Raw genomic sequence first — 20,843 nt, forward strand, 5'->3', positions numbered from 1 at the left:
AACAATAACAGCATCCCAAGCTCTTTCTCCAGTTTTTTACTTCAGCATGAACTGGGTGACACCGCTCATCTGTCGAGCATACTCATGACTTTGTCTCTGTTCCAAAAAGATTTCCCTTCTCTGAAAAAACGGTTCTAAATGTTTCCATTTTTATAAATAGTCTTGTCACGCCAACAAATAGTTTATCTAAATTGCATGGAAATAATTCTTAAATTTCCGCAAAGCCGTACCTCCTTTATCTTTACCCACAGTGGGGCAAAAAAGTTTTTATTTAGCCACCAATTGTGCATGTTCTCCCACTTAAAAAGATGACAGAGGCCTGTAATTTACATCATAGGTATACCTCAACTATGAGAGACAAAATGAGAAAAAAATCCAGAAAATCACATTGTCTGATATATAAAGAATTAATTGGTAAATTCCTCAGTAAAATAAGTATTTGGTCACCTACAAACAAGCCAGATTTCTGGCTCTCACAGACCTGTAACTTCTGCTTTAAGAGGCTCCTCTGTCCTCCACTTGTTACCTGTATTAATGGCACCTGTTTGAACTTGTTATCAGTATAAAAGACACCAAAACAATCAGACTCCAAACTCCACTATGGCCAAGACCAAAGAGCTGTCAAAGGACACCAGAAACAACATGGTAGACCTGCACCAGGCTGGAAAGACTGGATCTGCAATAGGTAGCAGCTTGGTGTGAAGAAATCAACTGTGGGAGCAATTATTACAAAATGGAGGACATACAAGACCACTGATAAGGGGGACCTAGAGAATGACCTGCTGGGACCAAAGTAACAAAGGCTCATCAATAACACACTACGCCACCAGGGACTCAGACGTGTCCTCCTGCTTCAGCCAGTACATGTCCAGATCTGTCTGAAGTTTGCTAGAGAGCATCTGGATGATCCAGAAGAGGATTGGGAGAATGTCATATGGTCAGATATGACCATAATATAGAACTTTTCCTTAAAAACTCAGCCTGTTGAGTTTGGAGGAGAAAGAATGCTGAGTTGCATCCAAAGAAACAGCAAACCTACTGTGAAACACGGGGATGGAAACATCATGCTTTAGGGCTGTTTTTCTGGACCAGGACGACTGATCCCTGTAAAGGAAAGAATGAATTGGGCCATGTATTGTGAGGTTTTGTGTGAAAACCTCCTTCCATCAGCAAGCACACTGAAAAATAAACGTGGCTGGGTCTTTCAGCATGACAATGATCCCAAACACACCGCCCGGGCAGCGAAGGAGTGGCTTCGTAAGAAGCATTTCAAGGTCCTGGAGTGGCCGAGCCAGTCTGCAGATCTTAACCCCATAGAAAATCTTTGGAGGGAGTTGAAAGTCCGTGTTGCCCAGCGACAGCCCCAAACATCACTGCTCTAGAGGAAAACGGCATGGAGGAACTGGCCAAAACACCAGCAACCATGTGTGAAAACCTGGTCAAGAACTACACGTCTGACCTCTGTCACTGCCAACAAAGGCTATATAACAAAGTATTGAGATGAACTTTTGTTAATGTGTATAGTCACTTTTAGGGGGATGTAGTGCCCTCCAAATATCAACTAGTACGATTTAGTAACGTGGTTAGTACTTTCGTCATATTTGTTGTGTCCAGTTTAATGTTCATTACTATATGAGATATATATATATATATATATATATATATATATATATATATATATATATATATATATATATATATATATATATATATATATATATAAATACAGTGCATCCGGAAAGTATTCACAGCGCTTCACTTTTTCCACATTTTATTATGTTACAGCTTCATTCCAAATTATATTAAATTAAGTTCTTACCTCAAAATTCTACACACAATACCTCATTATGACAAGGTGAAAAAAGGATTTTTTGAGATTTTTTGAATTTATTAAAAATGGAAAACGAAGAAATTGTAGAATATCACCAGCTTAAATCTATTATAAGTAAAAAATAAAAAATCAATTAAACTTACAGCTACCTATTAGGGTGGCAGAATTCATGAATCTCAATGCCCCAAAGCTATTATCAAAAACATATAGACTATTATCCAAACTAGAAGACTCAATCTGTCTTCCAACTTCAGAATGGGAGGGTGACTTATCCAGTAACTTTAATAAAGATAAATGGTCACAAATATGTTTAAACACCTTTAAAATGACTAAGAATTCAAATATGCAACTAATACAATTCAAAATTCTGCATAGAACTCATTATACAGGACAAAGGATGTTCAGGATGGGTCTGTCACAATCAAACATCTGCACACACTGCAATGAAAACACACCTGACAACTATTTCCATGCCTTGTGGTCCTGCACACCTGTCTGCAGGTTCTGGCTTCAGGTATGTGTGGACATGTCAACATGGTTTAAATGTAATATTCCTACAATCCCCGCACTATGTCTACTAGGTGACTTGGGTGACATTAATATGGCAATTAACTCTGCACACATGATACGCACAGCATTATGCATCGCAAAGAAAACTATCCTTGTGAACTGGAAAAACAAAAATAATCTGTCTATTCAGCAGTTTAGGAATCTCTTAGTTGACCACATCAGTAGTGAGACAATGTCTGCCTCCTTAAAGAACTATTTAGCTGAATCTCCCTCTGGTCCCCTGTGCTTAGTTCCATCACTTAGTGTAGGTGGAGGACTGTGACCTCGTTGCTATGGGGGTTGGATATTGGCAGGGAGGGGAATCGGACGAGGGTCCGACTGAGAGGTTTTTGTGTGTGTGTGTGTGTGTGTGTGTGTGTGTCTGTGGGTGGTAGTGTGGACTGTGCTTGGGGCTCGCTGTCCTCTGGTCCACCTGGGGTGTCCCCCATGGGGCATGGTGGGTGGGTTATGTGTGATGTGGGGGGAGGGTGTGAGTGTGGGGTTATATGGGGTGCAAATTGGAGAAGGTGGGGAGTGGGGGGAGGGGGTTGATGGCGCCCTGGTTCCCGGGTTGTGTGGCTGGAACATCGGGGTGTGTGCTGGCCTACGCCGGGTGGCTGTCTGGGGGGGCCTGGTCCTCCTAGGCATGGTGAGGGCCCTCTGCCTTTGGGGGGGGGGCCGCCGCCTCTGGGCTCCTGGGGCCCTGGGCCCTTCGCTTGGACTGCCCTGGGTGGCCGGTCCCTGGCAGGGCCGGCGGCTGCTGATCTTGGCCCAGTGGGTCCTGTGCCCTGGGGCCATGGGGGGCTCTTGCTGGGGCTCTCCTTTGCCGCCCTTCGGGTGGGGCTGGAGTCATCTTCGGGGTGGGGTAGCTTGGGTTGGTGCTCCCGGGCTGCTTCTGAGGGCCCGGGTCTCTGGCCCTGGTCTGCCTCTGGCCTCCGTGGAGGCGTGGTCGCATTTGCATGATCTCACTCACCACTCTTTATCACTGATCACTCCTCATCCTCATCCTCTGCATGCTGACACAGTCGCTGAGTTGTCCAGTGGGTTTAAATACTAAGAGATAATTCTTCTTGTTTTTTACCTGAGTTAGTATCTGGTCGCTGTTATGTCTTTTTGATTTGGTTATTATTTAAGAACTTTTAATGACTAGCAGCCCTGTTTTTTCTGTGTGTGTGTTTCTGCTTTTGTAAAAGTTGTAGGAAATGTTCTGGTGTGTTCATGTACAGGTGTAACAGTTTGTTGTCTGGTGATGGTGTGGATTGAAGGGTCGTTTCCTTCTGTCTGTGATGTTTTTGTCTCCTTTCTTCTTTCCCTTTTGCTTCTTTTTGCTGTCTTCCTTCTTTTTCTGTCCCCTCCGGTCAGGTCCAGCAAGATTACATAGATTCCGTGATTCAAAGTAAATAAATAAATAAGATTATCAAGAGGAGCCTTACCCATAGGCCTCCCCTTGGCAGAGCAAATTTATTCAGCACGATACAGCAACCAGATTATCATTCTGGACAGGACAAGTTAAAAAAATTGCAAACAACAAAGAATTTACAGAAAATAGCATGAGAATAAAATTAAGTAAATAAGGGCTATGCAACATGTGGCAGTACTGGCTGAGCAGTCAGGTAGTGATTTGAGGTGTGTAGGTCACGTGACTAAAAAGCTATTAAAGTTTGAAATATTAAAAAAATTAAAAATAGCATGAGATGAAAATGGAAAAAACAAAGGTTGTGCAACTTGCACGAACAACTGTTGAATAGTTTAGAAAAGTTTTGACATTTATTTTTTATGTGGTTGAGGAGATATTGTTTTTTAAAAATTCTGGTATCTATGATTTGCTGACGGTCCCTAACTGGTAAACGTGGAAAGGCATAGCGTTGTGCTTCTCGACCCCGTGTCAAAGTGCATAGGCTCAGCTAAATATGACGAGGAGACTGGGTGTCCAAATATCTGCTGAATATGTTGGCGGACGTCCTCTCACCTATGTGTGGCGTTCAGGTGGTAGATGACGTACGCGGCACTGGCAGACGTCAACTCACCTGTTCGTGTGCATCGGTCTGTGTTTGGTCACATCACAGCCAAACTCCTAGAGCGATCCAGAGAGCAGCTGACGTACTTCAGGCTGTTTTAATAAAAGAAGTCAGTGTAAAGCTTCGATCTAGACTGAGACGGTAAATAAAACGCTGTGTAGTTTTCAACATGAACTCAGTCGAGTCCGTTATTCCAGTAAAAGATCAGCTGCTGCTTGTTGCTGCCTGACTTCTGCTGGATGTGCTGCACTGATAAAAACACTTTGAATTACTTTGTGTTGTAAGGGGCTAAACACATTTTCAAGCAGGTTAAGTGAAGCGTTGCACTTCACACACACACCCAGGTCATTGTAATAATCACTGCTCATGTAAATATATGTGTTTTCTTAAATTCTAGGAGTCATTTTTGTCAGTGTGGCGGTGAGATGGGCATTAAATTTTGTTCTAAGGTGTCTTAAAAAGATCTTAAAAGTCTTAAATTTAACTCGTAAAAACCTGTAGGAACCCTGAAACAAGGTTTTCAAAAATTGTTTTCCACTGTTAGACTGAGCATATACATAATATAAATAATATTTGGATTAAATTTATATGGCCCTTTTCCAGGCACCCAAAGTGCTTTACATTGTACCCATTATTTATTCATACCTGGTGATGCTAAGCTACATGTAGCCACAGCTGTCCTGTGGCAGACTGAGACGTGGCAGAATACAGCTTCTCTGGCCACCACTCAACATTCATCCACATCATACAGCCGACACTAGAGGCAAGGAGGGTGAAGGTCTTGCCCAAAGACACGACAGGTCGACAGAGGGAGCAGGAATCAAACCACCAACCTTCTGATTATTGGACGACTCGCACTGCCAACTGCACCATTCTCTTCCTTATCCCTAATTTCTTTGATACACTCAAATTTCTCAGAATTGGAACTTTAGGTAAACCAGGAAAAGTAAACCACAGATTGTATACCTGCAGAAAACCCATAATCTAGAAAAGAAAGTGAGAAACTTAAAGGTTTGTCTGTTTTATTATTTATTCTATCAGGGGTGATATAATGATATAAAGTCACGATTTACTGCTGATGCTGTTAATGCTAATGTTAATGCTAACGCTAACGCTAAGGGACGAGCCTAAAAGTTTAACCCCCTGCAATGTACAAATGAGCCCCGTGTTTTCTTTTTATAAGTGGGGGGAAGCGCTCTGCCACAAATCTTTTGTTGTAAACATGCTTCTTCCACCATCTCGGTATCTTCACCCTCAGGCTCGGAGTCTGGTTCAAACATGAATGGCTAAACTCCATAAGCTGCTGCTCAGTCAGGTTCGCTCACCATCACTAAGCTGTTGATGTTTTAAAGTCGGACGCTCTGTGCACGCACTGGACCAGCCCCCTTCCGACTCTGGCCTCTCTGCAGCCAACCAGCACGCACCTCATTAATATTAGTCAAAAGCTTGCATGAACTCTCACGAGACAAAGTTGTGGTTTGAGCAATGAGTGACAACAAGCTCTATGTTTGATTTCTTTTGTTTAATAAGTCTTTAAAAATACTTAAAAAACACTTAGAGGACAGTGGACACATGAAAAGACCAGGTGATGACACCTCTAAACCATTAATATTCAAAGACAATATTTTAATGTGATACTTTTACAGGCTCTTGGGGTCCTGTGCTCTGGCCACCATGGATGGCCGGTGTCTGGCTGGAGCCTTCCTCTGCCGCCCTCTGGGTGGGTCTGGGGTGGTCTTCATGGTGGGGTGGTGGGGTGCTGCTGATGGCCCGGGTCTCTGGGCCGTCCTAGCCTGCCTCTAGCCTCCGTGGGGGCGTGGCCTCATCTCTGACCCTCCTCATTCCTCATCCTCTGCATGCTGACTCAGCACTGAGGTGTCCAGTGTGTTTATACACTAAGAGATGCTTTGGTTCAGGTGTGTGTGTTTCTGGTACTTTGGTTGTTGTGATACATGTTGTTGTTGTTGTCTTGGTTATTTTTTTAGGAACTCCTGATGATTGTCTGCTTAGTTTACCTGTAAAAGCTGTAGGAAATTCTCTGTTGTGTTTCTGTACAGGTGTTTGAAGCTCGTTGCTTCTATCTACTGGATCTTTGTCTCCTCTTCCTTTTTTCTACTTTACTTTTTACTTCTCTTCTCTGTTTTTTTCTGTGCCCCCCAGTCAGGTCCAGCAAGATTAAAAAAATTCCATAATTCAAAATAAATAAAAAAGATTGAATAAATAAATAAATCAGATTATCAAGAGGAGCTTTCTCTTGGCAACACAGCAGCCAGACCATCATTCTGCTGCCACCATCCTGGACAGGACAAGGAAAAATATAAATGAATAAAGACATTTGCAGGGCGATGTGGAGCGTTACTGGCTGAGCACCCTGTGTAATGAGGCTACAGCTCCTCGGTGCAGCCAGCCCAGGTTCGAGACCCACCTTTGCTGTCCAGCTACTATTGAAATAAAGGCCACTACAGCCCAAAAATCTTACATTTACTCTTCGGGGTTTGACCCACAGGATGAGTGATTCCTTTTTATTGCTGTTTTATTATGGTTCAAGAGACCAGTTTGTAGTTAAATCATGTGAACTGATGTTACTCCCTGGTTTTTGCTGATCTGTTTAACTAGTCCTACCAATAAACCGAGAGATGCTGGGAAAGTGAAGACTGCTGGAGTGTCCATTGCCAGAGCAGATCATCTCGGTGAGACGTTCAGGGTCTTCTTAATTCTGAGGACTATCAGTGAACCAGCAGATTATTCATGTTTTCCTTTGTTTTCACTTTGGTTCAGGGTCCAAACATGGAACCTCCATGAAAAAAACAGCTTCTCCCAGAAAAGAAGACAGCAAGGAAGCACTGAAATCTTTAGCTGAAATCTCTAAGAAGAAGATCACCAAACCCGCTTCAGCAAATGTAGTCTCAGCTAAATCCAAGTCAGCCAAGGTCTCTTCAGCCGCTGTGAAGCAGTCTTTGTCAGCGGCTGCTAAGACGGGACCCAAGCTAAAAACTGCTTCAGAATTATCTGCTGACAAAGCTTCACCAAAAACCTCCAGAATCTCCACCGCATCCAGAACATTTGAAACTAAAGGAAAAGATGCAGCAAGTGGGAAAAAATCTGAGCGCATTGCAGCTGAAAACTTGTCTGTGGAGCAGAAAGACGTCAAAGAGCTGCTGACCTCTGAGGAACCTGCAGTATCCAGCACACAGCCAACAAACAAGGCCAGTTCACAAACAAGCCCTCCCCTGACTCTGCAGAATCCCGAAAGACCATCTGGAATCAGTAAGAGTCCACGAGACAAGGCCTGCGAGGCTCTGTCAGCTACCAACACCCCTCGTGTCAGATTTGCTGAAGTAGACTTCATCCAGCAGAACGGTGGAAAGAACGAGCAGCAGTCTAACGACAGCACGATCCCTACACTCATCAGTGGGGGACAAACTAAGGACATCAGCTCACCAAAAGACCCTGAACACCCCGAAAACACCCCTTGCAGCAGCGCTGACATGCCTTTAGAGGAGTCCTGGACTGGAGTCCAGCATCAGATCAGCCCAGAGTCCGAGACCGGCAGCACTCACACCACCTCCTCAGATGACATCAAGCCTCGCTCCGAGGACTATGATGCCGGAGGCTCTCAGGACGACGACTGCTCCCACCACAGAGGCGTATCCAAGTGCGGCACCATGCGCTGCCATGACTTCCTGGGTCGCAGCAGCAGTGACACAAGCACGCCAGAAGAGTTAAAGATGTACGAGGCCGGCGCCGGACTCAGGGTGGAGGTCCGTCTGCGAGGCAGAGATGCAGAGACCACCAGTGAGGATGAAGGGGTGAGACATTATCCTCCTTCCTGGCCACAGAAAGACGCCAAGACCACCATGAAAAGTGTCCCCAACCACGAGCTCGCCTCTGAGGAAGAGGAGGAGGATGAAGAGGAAACAGAAGACGAGAGGTCAGAAGTGGAAATTATTCCAGGCCATGCTTCGCCACCACCAACGGATGCCTCACCGCACTTTCAGGGGATTGTCAACTTTGGTTTTGATGACGACGGCGTGGAGCAGGAGGATGAGCAGCCAGACTTCCACCCGGACTTCCAGTCCACATCCAGCTTCCGACGCTCTGTGTTGCTCTCTGTGGACGAGTGCGAGGAGTTGGGATCAGAGGAAGGTGGTGTCCAGACTCCATTTCAGCAGCCAGATGAAGCTTTTACTCCCTGCGATGTGTTTGATTCTGACTTTACAGAGGCTGGGTTCAACCATGGAAGCAGAGATCAACAGACCCACAGTCTGAACACGACAGGTATGAACCACAAAGAGGAGAACCAGCAGGACACAAGTGTGTTCCTCACAGAGATCCAGGAACTTGTGCAGAAGGAAACCAACCATGTGGATGAAGGGAAGTCAATTTGTCCTGCTGTGGACACCAAAGACCTGCCCCCCCAGGAGCGCCCCTCCCACCTGGATCTGCCACACACTGAGCAGTACAATGGAAGGCTAAGCAAAAATTTCACCTGTCTGTCAGAGAGCAGAAAAGCTGATTTACATCTAGACTTAAATGACCATCAGTTGACAGGAAGTTCTCCTGTTCATGCTGCACAGCCGTCAGCAGGTAATGTATGATCCATGGCCCCCCATAGACTTCCCTATCTAAACCCATTTATCTCCCCATCAGTGAGGGTGAACTTTATGATCTGTCAGTTCCCACAGCTTTATAAAAGACTAGTTTACTACTAGTTATTAGTTGCCAGTACCAGAAATGTGTTTTCATCAAATTTGCAAAACTAAAATCTCCCTTCCATTAAATCTGTAGCTGTGGAAAATGTTTAAAAAGTCACATCAGCATCCTTTAAATAAAATTCCAGCAGTTACCTGCAGTCATCTAAATATTAACTCAGCATTAACTCTGTGTTAACTCAGCTTTATCTGTGTTAACTCAGAATTAACTTGTTAACTCAGCATTAACTATGTGTTTACTTAGCTTTATGTCAGCATTAACTCAGCTTTATCTTGCCGTTAACTCAGCATTAACTCAGTGTTAAATTAGTGATAACTCAGCATCATTTCAGCGTTAACTTAGCTTTATCTCTGCTTTAACTTAGCTTTAACGCTCTCTTAATTAACTCACCACTAAATCACCGTTATCTCAGCGTTGACTCAGCATTACCTAAGCATTAACTCAGCATTAAATCAGCATTAACTCAGCATTAACTCAACGTTAACTCAGTGTTAATTCAGCATTAACTCAACGTTCACTCAGCGTTAACTCAGCATTAATTCAGCGTTAACTCAGCTTTATCTTGGCTTTAACTTAGCATTAACGCTCTCTTAAGTCAGCATTAACTCACCACTAAATCACCGTTATCTCAGCATTGACTCAGCATTAACTAAGCGTTAACTCAGCGTTAACTCAGCATTAAATCAGCGTTAACTCAGCATTAACTCAACGTTAACTCAGCGTTAATTCAGCATTAACTCAACGTTCACTCAGCATTAACTCAGCGTTAAGTCAACGTTAACTCAGCGTTAATTCAGCATTAACTCAGCATTAACTCAACGTTAACTCAGCGTTAATTCAGCGTTAACTCAGCGTTAAATCAGCATTAACTCAGCATTAACTCAATGTTAACTCAACGTTAACTCAGCGTTACCTCAACATTAACTCAACGTTAACTCAGCGTTAATTCAGCTTTATCTCGGCTTTAACTTAGCATTAACGCTCTCTTAAGTCAGCATTAACTCACCACTAAATCACCGTTATCTCAGCGTTGACTCAGCATTAACTCAACGTTAACTCAGCGTTAATTCAGCATTAACTCAGCGTTAAATCAGCATTAACTCAGCATTAACTCAACGTTAACTCAGCATTAACTCAACGTTCACTCAGCATTAACTCAGCGTTACCTCAACGTTAACTCAACATTACCTCAGCGTTAATTCAGCATTAACTCAGCATTAACTCAACGTTAACTCAGCGTTAATTCAGCGTTAATTCAGTATTAACTCAACGTTCACTCAGCGTTCACTCAGCGTTAACTCAACGTTAACTCAACGTTACCTCACCGTTAATTCAGCATTAACTCAGCATTAACTCAACGTTAACTCAGCGTTAATTCAGCGTTAATTCAGTATTAACTCAACGTTCACTCAGCGTTCACTCAGCGTTAACTCAACGTTAACTCAGCGTTAACTCAGCGTTAATTCAGCGTTAACTCAACATTAACTCAACGTTAACTCAGCATTAATTCAGCGTTAATTCAGCGTTAACTCAACGTTCACTCAGCGTTAACTCAACGTTAACTCAGCGTTAACTCAGCGTTAACTCAGCGTTAACTCAGCGTTAACTCAGCGTTAATTCAGCGTTAACTCAGCGTTAACACGGCATTAATCGGCAGTTACCAGTTGCTCAGAAAGAAGAAAGTAGTGTAGATTCCACTAAGACCAATAAGTTATCTGATTAATCCAGAACAAGATGCTGCCTGGCGACAAGCACTTTTATGTAGATAAAGAAATGATTGAGTTTATTTTTGCTCTAAATGCACAGATCATTTATCATTTCCAGGTGCAGCCTTTTAATATCAGAATATCGGATAGATCACATCTTGTTTCTGAGACTTCATCCCTCCTACGTCTCGCTGCATCTTTCGCGTTTGTTACTTTTATTCATAGTTAAGACTGAAGTTACGACTATGTTTCCCTCTTTTTCACTGCAGTGTTGATGTTTTATGACAAACTAAAGCTGATAAAGTCTTCATCCCAGAACGCTGCAGTTCATAGTTCAGAAGTTCACTTCTCTGCTCGGCTTTTTAACCATAATCATATTTACTTGTGAAACGATGTTGAAATGCTGCATGTAGCACCTTTTCAACCTGATGAAATTTAGGTCCAGGCGGGTATTGATTCCTCAGATCTAACATGTCTTTGTACAAAGGGTGTTTTTTAGTTACACTTTTCTTTTGCATTTCACTGCTGTTTGTTTTTCTTAGTTTTCAAGCCTCTCCTATTGTTGTTTTGCACTGGCACACATGCATGCTACTATCACAGTTAACTTGTCCTTATGTCATCCTTCATGTTTGTTTTTCTTTATACCTTCCTTCATACTTAGTAGACCTGTGTGTAGATAGATGTCCATCTTTTAAGAAAAGTGTTCTGTTGTCTGTAAACAGATTTGGTGTAGTATCAGTGGCCTCTGTAAGGTATGCGACGTGTGTCATGGTTCTGTCATGTCTCTCTTTCTTCACTTCCATATTCCCAAAGAGAGAAAATCAAAGAGAGCGAAAATCCTGCTGCACCATTTTGATGTTCTGTCCTGATAAAAGCCTGACGTATTTTGTTTTCAGCATCAGATTATCATAATATATGTTGTTTAAAATCTTTAGATGAGACATATAATGTAAAAAGAAAAATGGCCGCACGACTGCTGCAGCTGCGTTTTTTCTGACTTTTCTTTACATCTCTTCAGAGACCTGCACGTAAATCTCTGAACATATCGGTGTTACCGATAAATGAAACCTTCACTGGTGCCAGCATGCATGGCTTACTTTACCTGTACTGGTGGATAAAGAGATGCATCCAGAAAAGCTTTCCTCTCTACATTACCTTTGAAGCAGCTGTCACTCTTTGACCCTTGCTGCCTCCTCACAGAGTGGTTGTTCTGACAGGGCACAGCTGTGTTAAAGGTAAACTCATCTGTGGGTTGTTTTAGTTGGCAGTAATCTGTGAAATGAAAGACGAGCTGTGGAGGAGTGGTTCAGATTGTCATTCTGCAGTATTGTCAATTGTTTTTAGGGGACAATGGTTGTGACAGATTGGATCAAACCTGCAAACTTGACCGCCGACCGTCCAAAGCCCTGTCTCCCATTTACGAGATGGATGTGGGCGAAGCCTTTGAGCGCTGTTCGGATAAAGACAGGAACCTTAAACAACTGGTGGAGGAGGGAAAACACAGAGGCAACAGGGATATAAACAGCGAGTTTGCAGAACGGGACTGGAGCCTGCTCAGACAGCTTCTCTCAGATCATGAATCCAGCCTGGGCGTCATAAACCCCATCCCTGAGGAACTCAACCTAGCCCAGTACCTCATCAAGCAGACGCTGTCCTTGTCCCGGGATGGCCTGGACTCTCAGGCCTTCCTGTCCCCAGAGAAAGAGACCTTCAAGCGTTGGGCAGAACTTATATCCCCCGTGGAGGACTCCTCCACCAGCATCACCGTAACCAGCTTCTCCCCAGAAGATGCTGCCTCTCCACAGGGCGAGTGGACCATCGTGGAACTGGAAACGCATCACTGACTCACCTGCTGAACCGTTTCCACCTCCTGGTTGAACTTAGGTTGAATGGGTCTTAATTTATTATCTTAGAAATCTTTATGGTTGCTTTGTCCTGGACAGTACAAAGTTTATTTACGTCATTTTCACCTCAGTGGACGTTTTGGTACACCAACAGGTTGTTATGCATGCTGATATTTTTACATGTCTGATGTCAGTGTGCATACATACAAGGGGGGTAGACGTTTCTTTGTCTGTGCTCTTTTATGATTTGGTTTACTGGCATTTCTTAAAAAAAAAAAGGTTTAATCTGCTGGCTTGCATACATATGAAATAAAGGTTTGTGTTTTTAAAGAAAGAGTGTTTGTCCCGATAAATGGAGGGAATCATCTGTTCATCAGGAAGAAAGATGATCATCATTAAACAGAACTATTTATAGACTTACACAAAAAATTAGGTCACTTCAGGAGATTGCACTAAATATATTTTATAATATTCAGTAATTAAAATACTTGTTTGTATTGATAAGGGTATTTGTGTAAGTGCAAAACAACAAAAATGACCCATCTATTCAGTATTTAGCCAGTTGTGCAGCCACAAGCAGTTAGCTCCTGTTTATTATAATACACACTGATAGCTCTTTGCTGAGGTACGTCTGGTATGACTGGCATGGAGGGAATAAAAACCCAGATGAAAGGTATGAAACTGAACCTATGCTGTAGTTTTCTGTTAAATTATTTACAAACGATTCAGTCACATCAGTCCACACCCGACACGCTCCCGGTGTGGACTGGTGTGCCACGGAGGTCCGAACGAAACTGACGCATGCACACCTGGTGGAAATTGGGGGTAATAATAACTATGTGCAACCACAAACTACAGTGAACTCCTAGCATCCAAACCACAGCAACACTAGAAACAGGAGACATAAAGTTAAAGCGCTAACGTTAAACCAACTCAAATCCTACACGGCAATAAAATCTGAAGTAGAATAAACGGCAGTCAGCGCTGTCCCTAAAAACAAAGTACATAAAACAGTAACGTTTTCAGTCTTTACAATCTTTACCACAACTAAAATCATTATAATACAAATATCTCCCACTCTAACAATGCTAAAACCCCCACAAGTCCATCTTGCCGGCACAGGGAATCAGAACTGTCCCGAGGGGTCCGTCCTCCTCCAGTGCCCGTCTCCAGCCTCTGCAGAGCCCTGCTGACCTACTGCTACACCAAGTCTGCTTATTGTGGTCATTTTATGCTTTTTCTGTCCTTTTAAAAGTAGACTTCGATTGTCAGTATTATAACTCGCTGTGATCAGTCTTGGATTTAGTTGAACAATCTGTCCAAGAAGTGAGGTGGAAGAGATCCTGGAGCGATGTGGGGAATCCGGCTTGCTTCCATGTTATTTATTTTGTAAGAGAAGGAAACACTAATTGAAATGTTTTATTTAATTGATAAAGTGAACCAGGGATGGCATCATGGTGATGTATCTCAGTTCCTCACCACCATAAGGGCGATGATTCTGCCACATATTTAACAAGCTGCAGCTCGGTCAGCAGGAACATCAGGATTTCCTTACTGTCATACTTGGTATACAGCACGTTTCACATTGGCTTTTAAAAGAGCTTTTGCTAAGAGTTACTGTGTTTTTCTTTCATTAAAAAGTCGGGACACGATGGGAGGACTAAATCTCTCCTGTTCGTTCTGCCCAGACCAGGGGTCTCATTTATAACCGTTGCGTACGCACAAAATGGGGCCTGAAACTGGCGTACGCCTCTTTTCACGCAAAGGTTGTGATTTATAAAAAACAAACTTGACGTGAAAATGTGCGGTCTTTCACGGCAGCTCTGACCCATGCGTACGCTGGTTTTGGAGGCTGGGGGAATTGGCGACACAGATGGAGAGGTGGGGAATTAACAACACACTGCATCCAGAGTCCTCTTGTGGCAGCGTGGGGTCCTGTCACCATGTCTCCAATTAATTTTGCGCTCTGGCTGTATGACCGCAGATGTGATTTCGGCTCACTGGTCAGCGTGCATGACTTCAACCCGGCAAGAGTTCATAACCCGTCTCCGCTGTCTATGCGTCCTGCTACACTCTTCCACATCTAATTTCCCTAAATATCAAATATTAATAGATAGAGAATAGATATACTTTAAAGTATAAGAAGGATTCATAACAGCAGTGTTATATGCTGCACAGGTGAGCTATAACCACACAGCCTAAGGACCTTCCAAATAAATAGAAAGCTAAGAAAAATAAATCTCCTATCAACATATAATCAATTTGCCCACCAACGCATTCTCCTCCCCAGTGATCACCAAGGCTCTGTCCCGCTCACAGAGTTAACTGAGGTAACTATGTGTTGCCACTCACGACACTTACTCTTATTTGTCACGCCACTACTGTGGCTACCAAACAAAATAATTTTTCGACTCTCCACCTCACTCACTAATGCATCGATTTCTGCCTCTGTGAAGTTGCGTTTTTTGGTTCGCTTCCCTGCGGTTGCCATTGTTCATGGATCACAACATGGATCAGCTGGCTCATTTTAATACACGCTGAGGTACTTTGCATTGACCATTTATGGTGGAAAGTGGGTGTGTAGTGGGCGGAACATGAGCCAAATTCACCTGCGCAAACTTCAAGGACGAGTGTGATTTATAAAGGGGAAATTGCTTGCACCTGTGCGTACGCACGGTTTTATAATTCAGAATATTTTATGGCGTACGCCAACTTCCGGTTTTGGGCGTAAGTACACTTTTAGTAAGAATCCTACGCACAGTTTTATAAATGAGACCCCAGATCCGGTTCGGTCCGGATGAAAACTGATAACTTGCCACGACCAACATGGCGGCGCCGCTGACGTACGAAGCGGGGACCAATGTGGCGTCTACGTCTCGTGCAGTGAAACTTCGCGGACCGAGCGTTTACTACGTCATAGGTGTTGCTATGGTAACTGTCATGGCGGCGCTCAGAGGGACGTCTCCGCAGTGGAAAACGACCATAATAGTCAGCTCTGCGCTGCGGGTGATTAGCGCCATTTTTACTCTTCTGCTCTGTGTTGTTGAGACACCGGCTCAGTAAAACGGTGGTTTCCGTTATTTGTCTGGTTTTTAGAGTCATGAGACCTGCAGGCAGCTCCGCGCGCAGCCGCACCGGATCCGCTTTTCGGACAGCATTGAGTCTGGAGTCTTTGTCTTTCCTCTGTCAGGTAGCAGGAAGTTCAACCCCAGACTGATGAGGTCTGACTGGAGGAAGTGGTTTTAGTTCATGGTGGCTTTCTAATCTAGGCACTGCGTTTCTGCTGGTTGGCCCTGAAGACCTCCCAGAGCCTTTTGAAGAGTTTCAGCTCATTGAACGGATTAAAAATTTCCTACAAGTCCACCGGAACTGCTTTCTGCTCCTGCACGACCCCTTTAATGATAAGAAGGACGTCCGCGCACTGCTTCAGAGCAGGTAACAGCCGCCATGCCTTCACTGAAGCTCAGATTTACTGCAGTCCACACTGACCCTGAACGCGCTCAGATTCACCGTTTCTGAGTGTCTCAAACCGCGCGCATACATGAGTGCACTGGAAGGTAGTGCGTAGGTAGTGTGTAGGTAGTGTGTATTGTGTAGGTAGTGTAAAGGTAGGGACGTTCCAGCTTTTCATTCTTAATTTACAGAATGAATTTGCAGCTCTTGGTTTTACTTTGTTTACTCCTTACTTAACCCCACCTGTAAAATTTGTTTTACTGTTTACTCCTTACTTAACCCCACCTGTAAACTTTGTTTTACTGTTTACTCCTTACTTAACCCCACCTGTAAACTTTGTTTTACTGTTTACTCCTTACTTTAACCCTACCTGTAAACTTTGTTTTACTGTTTACTCCTTACTTTAACCCTACCTGTAAACTTTGTTTTACTGTTTACTCCTTACTTTAACCCTACCTGTAAACTTTGTTTTACTGTTTACTCCTTACTTTAACCCTACCTGTAAATTTTGTTTTACTGTTTACTCCTTACTTTAACCCCACCTGTAAACTTTCTTTTACTGTTTACTCCTTACTTTAACCCTACCTGTAAACTTTGTTTTACTGTTTACTCCTTACTTTAACCCTACCTGTAAACTTTGTTTTACTGTTTACTCCTTACTTTAACCCTACCTGTAAAATTTGTTTTACTGTTTACTCCTTACTTTAACCCTACCTGTAAACTTTGTTTTACTGTTTACTCCTTACTTTAACCCCACCTGTAAACTTTGTTTTACTGTTTACTCCTTACTTTAACCCCACCTGTAAACTTTGTTTTACTGTTTACTCCTTACTTTAACCCTACCTGTAAAATTTGTTTTACTGTTTACTCCTTACTTTAACCCTACCTGTAAACTTTGTTTTACTGTTTACTCCTTACTTTAACCCCACCTGTAAACTTTGTTTTACTGTTTACTCCTTACTTTAACCCTACCTGTAAACTTTGTTTTACTGTTTACTCCTTAATTTAACCCTACCTGTAAACTTTGTTTTACTGTTTACTCCTTACTTTAACCCTACCTGTAAAATTTGTTTTACTGTTTACTCCTTACTTAACCCCACCTGTAAACTTTGTTTTACTGTTTACTCCTTACTTTAACCCTACCTGTAAAATTTGTTTTACTGTTTACTCCTTACTTTAACCCTACCTGTAAACTTTGTTTTACTGTTTACTCCTTACTTTAACCCCACCTGTAAACTTTGTTTTACTGTTTACTCCTTACTTTAACCCTACCTGTAAACTTTGTTTTACTGTTTACTCCTTAATTTAACCCTACCTGTAAACTTTGTTTTACTGTTTACTCCTTACTTTAACCCTACCTGTAAAATTTGTTTTACTGTTTACTCCTTACTTTAACCCTACCTGTAAAATTTGTTTTACTGTTTACTCCTTACTTAACCCCACCTGTAAACTTTGTTTTACTGTTTACTCCTTACTTTAACCCTACCTGTAAAATTTGTTTTACTGTTTACTCCTTACTTTAACCCTACCTGTAAACTTTGTTTTACTGTTTACTCCTTACTTTAACCCTACCTGTAAACGTTGTTTTACTGTTTACTCCTTACTTTAACCCTACCTGTAAACTTTGTTTTACTGTTTACTCCTTACTTTAACCCTACCTGTAAAACTTTGTTTTACTGTTTACTCCTTACTTTAACCCTACCTGTAAAATTTGTTTTACTGTTTACTCCTTACTTAACCCCACTTGTAAACTTTGTTTTACTGTTTACTCCTTACTTTAACCCTACCTGTAAACTTTGTTTTACTGTTTACTCCTTACTTTAACCCTACCTGTAAAATTTGTTTTACTGTTTACTCCTTACTTTAACCCTACCTGTAAACTTTGTTTTACTGTTTACTCCTTACTTTAACCCCACCTGTAAAATTTGTTTTACTGTTTACTCCTTACTTTAACCCCACCTGTAAACTTTGTTTTACTGTTTACTCCTTACTTTAACCCTACCTGTAAAATTTGTTTTACTGTTTACTCCTTACTTTAACCCTACCTGTAAACTTTGTTTTACTGTTTACTCCTTACTTTAACCCCACCTGTAAACTTTGTTTTACTGTTTACTCCTTACTTTAACCCTACCTGTAAACTTTGTTTTACTGTTTACTCCTTAATTTAACCCTACCTGTAAACTTTGTTTTACTGTTTACTCCTTACTTTAACCCTACCTGTAAACTTTGTTTTACTGTTTACTCCTTACTTTAACCCTACCTGTAAACTTTGTTTTACTGTTTACTCCTTACTTTAACCCTACCTGTAAACTTTGTTTTACTGTTTACTCCTTACTTTAACCCTACCTGTAAAATTTGTTTTACTGTTTACTCCTTACTTTAACCCTACCTGTAAAATTTGTTTTACTGTTTACTCCTTACTTTAACCCTACCTGTAAAATTTGTTTTACTGTTTACTCCTTACTTTAACCCTACCTGTAAACGTTGTTTTACTGTTTACTCCTTACTTTAACCCTACCTGTAAAATTTGTTTTACTGTTTACTCCTTACTTTAACCCTACCTGTAAAATTTGTTTTACTGTTTACTCCTTACTTTAACCCTACCTGTAAACTTTGTTTTACTGTTTACTCCTTACTTTAACCCCACCTGTAAACTTTGTTTTACTGTTTACTCCTTACTTTAACCCTACCTGTAAAATTTGTTTTACTGTTTACTCCTTACTTTAACCCTACCTGTAAAATTTGTTTTACTGTTTACTCCTTACTTTAACCCTACCTGTAAACGTTGTGGCATCCAGCGCAGGATCCTCCTCGGGCTGCACATGAATTAGAACGTATGCTTATTTATTTTAAGGTATATGACCTTCTACTTGCTGCCTAATAGCAGCGCCGCTACGTTAATATACTTTTCTTTAAGTTCTTCCAAAATCCAAAATCACGTGAACATACTGCTGCTGTCGGACAAAAACATCCTATCTCCAAAAGTATCATTTTTCAAGAAATGAAAAAAACTGTGGTTTTGTAATAACTGGACATAATGTCATCCAACTTTGTACTGTGTTTTAATCATATGTCTTTGGTTAAATATTTGTAAAACAACAGACCGACATAAAGGGTGACCAATTGTACGAAGGAAAATAATAATCACAAATTTTGGACATAGGAGGTTTTGGCCCGAGAGCAGCGATACGTGTTTGAACCGTGGCCTCCACTGTATTAATCTATCTCAGTAGATAACAATAGAAACCATCAGCACACGTTCATGTGTCTTTGCATGTCTCCCCCATACCTGTTAGTACAAAGTGCAATTTAAAACACTAATAAAACAGCTTTTAAATAAGCAAAGATTTCTTAACTGAATTAAAGTATTTTACATTATACATGTGTTTTCATTGGTGTTTACACTGATACCTTCACGTCTGCAACAGGAAACCGATTCTACTAGAAACCATCATTTAAAATATGAAATGCAGTAATAAAGACACTAAAACAGGGATGCAGAAAACATGTTATTTAAACTTTTTATTTAAACATTTCTCTCTTGCCGCCTCCTCTTCTCCACAGCAGCGTCCTAGCCCGCAGGTGGTAAATGCCTCAGTGCCACTGCTGGCTCGGTGGTTTGATGCCACAGTGACCTACGGTGAACACAGAATGACAGGTTATATAAAAGCAAACATTATTATGTACTTTATGGGTACTTTGCAGACGCTTATCTAAAGTGATGTACAATCAGCTACGGCTTAGTCAGCGTTACCATGGAAACGGGCCGGTTCTCTAAACCAGCGGTGTTTCCTAATCAGTTTTCAGATCAAGGACCATTTCGTTTATGCCAGAGACCCCGCAGTGCTTAATCTGGAGGTTCAACCATCATGAATAAACATGCGGAACCTATAGCATTAATCATTTTTAACACTTATAGCCCATCTACATCCGCGAAATCGGCTATAAAACTGCTAACATTTACGTTGCTAACTCTACTGCAGCCTCCAACAAATGATCAGATCCATAACTGTCATCAGGGATAGAAGAGATAAGAAGCATGCTGCAGTTTATATTAGAACTATGATCAAATAACTTCATACTTACAACAGTAGAAAATACCCTCCGCCTGCATCGGTACCGCTGAGTCGGTGGCTGCCAGCTCTGAAAAACTGGTTGAAAGTCCCTCCCCTTCCGCTACGTCAGCAAGATGGCGTCCGTTTAGTGCGTGTAGTGTCCATCGTTTCGCACTAGATTTTTAGCCGAGTTTAGGGCAGCATCCGGGTACTTTCAGTGTTTTTACTGAAGTTTCTGTGTTAGTGCACTAAACACCTAAATGTAGTGTTGGAAGTACAGAAGTGTGCGGATTGGGACACACCCTCTGTCTACTTTGTAAAAATGAGGAAATCTTGCTTTTAGGTTCTTTGGCAGCAGTCTCAGGATCTTGCCTGTTCACACTTATCCTGATTTAGTCAAAGGAATGCTGACCATCGCTAAGGTATGTGGGAATTCTGGGTAACGTATTGGATATGTTGCTGGTTCCTTGTGAAGTTTAACCTAAACCAACTTTCTGTGCAGGCCACCAGTAAGCCACATGTGGACCGGATCCGGGACCGGATGTCTCTGGCCCGGGCTCGAGTCATAGAGACCAGTCCTAAATGTGAAATGCTAAGAAAAATGTTGTAAAGCAAGTTTTCTTTTCAGTGATTAAAGCTGCACAAATCAAATAAAAAGCAGAGCTGAAACATGT

At 42.0% G+C, this 20,843-nt stretch overlaps 2 protein-coding genes and 1 long non-coding RNA gene across 6 annotated transcripts in view; 2 read left to right on the top strand and 1 right to left on the bottom strand.

Moving 5' to 3' along the window:
- The window catches only part of btbd8 (BTB domain containing 8), an 84,100-nt gene extending 71,105 nt beyond the window's left edge, over window positions 1-12,995 (top strand). For 3 of the 4 annotated variants that reach the window (XM_042005494.1, XM_042005493.1, XM_042005495.1), the window contains exons 17-19: window positions 7,015-7,088; window positions 7,177-8,985; window positions 12,162-12,995. In XM_042005494.1, the coding sequence (XP_041861428.1) occupies window positions 7,015-7,088; window positions 7,177-8,985; window positions 12,162-12,661 (2,383 nt within the window). In that variant the 3' untranslated portion in view covers window positions 12,662-12,995. Of the gene's footprint in view, window positions 1-7,014; window positions 7,089-7,176; window positions 8,986-11,835 lie in introns of all 4 variants that reach the window. The other variant, XM_042005497.1, reaches the window with a different exon arrangement.
- On the bottom strand, window positions 9,764-10,176 carry LOC121652638. The gene is made up of 3 exons (XR_006012651.1): window positions 10,118-10,176; window positions 10,025-10,068; window positions 9,764-9,826 (listed from the first exon to the last, which is right to left on the bottom strand). It is a non-coding gene; the product is annotated as an uncharacterized LOC121652638 (long non-coding RNA).
- A 2,521-nt stretch (window positions 12,996-15,516) lies between the features above and the next one.
- On the top strand, window positions 15,517-20,843 carry LOC121652626 (protein SPO16 homolog). Its single transcript, XM_042005511.1, has 5 exons — window positions 15,517-15,667; window positions 15,758-15,851; window positions 15,931-16,096; window positions 20,513-20,591; window positions 20,672-20,843. The coding sequence occupies exons 1-5, from the start codon at window positions 15,590-15,592 to the stop codon at window positions 20,777-20,779; spliced, it is 525 nt and encodes a 174-aa protein (XP_041861445.1). The 5' UTR covers window positions 15,517-15,589; the 3' UTR covers window positions 20,780-20,843.

The sequence above is a fragment of the Melanotaenia boesemani genome, chromosome 14 (genome assembly GCF_017639745.1).
Source record: "Melanotaenia boesemani isolate fMelBoe1 chromosome 14, fMelBoe1.pri, whole genome shotgun sequence".
NCBI lineage: Eukaryota > Metazoa > Chordata > Actinopteri > Atheriniformes > Melanotaeniidae > Melanotaenia > Melanotaenia boesemani.

What these genes read in the sequence shown, in the direction of transcription:
- LOC121652626 (XM_042005511.1), top strand. Translation starts at nt 15,590, where the DNA reads ATGGTAACTGTCATGGCGGCGCTCAGAGGGACGTCTCCGCAGTGGAAA. An exon ending in CTTTGTCTTTCCTCTGTCAG is followed by an intron (nt 15,852 to 15,930) that starts GTAGCAGGAAGT and finishes TTTCTAATCTAG; the next exon opens with GCACTGCGTTTCTGCTGGTT. An exon ending in CGCGCACTGCTTCAGAGCAG is followed by an intron (nt 16,097 to 20,512) that starts GTAACAGCCGCC and finishes TCTTGCTTTTAG; the next exon opens with GTTCTTTGGCAGCAGTCTCA.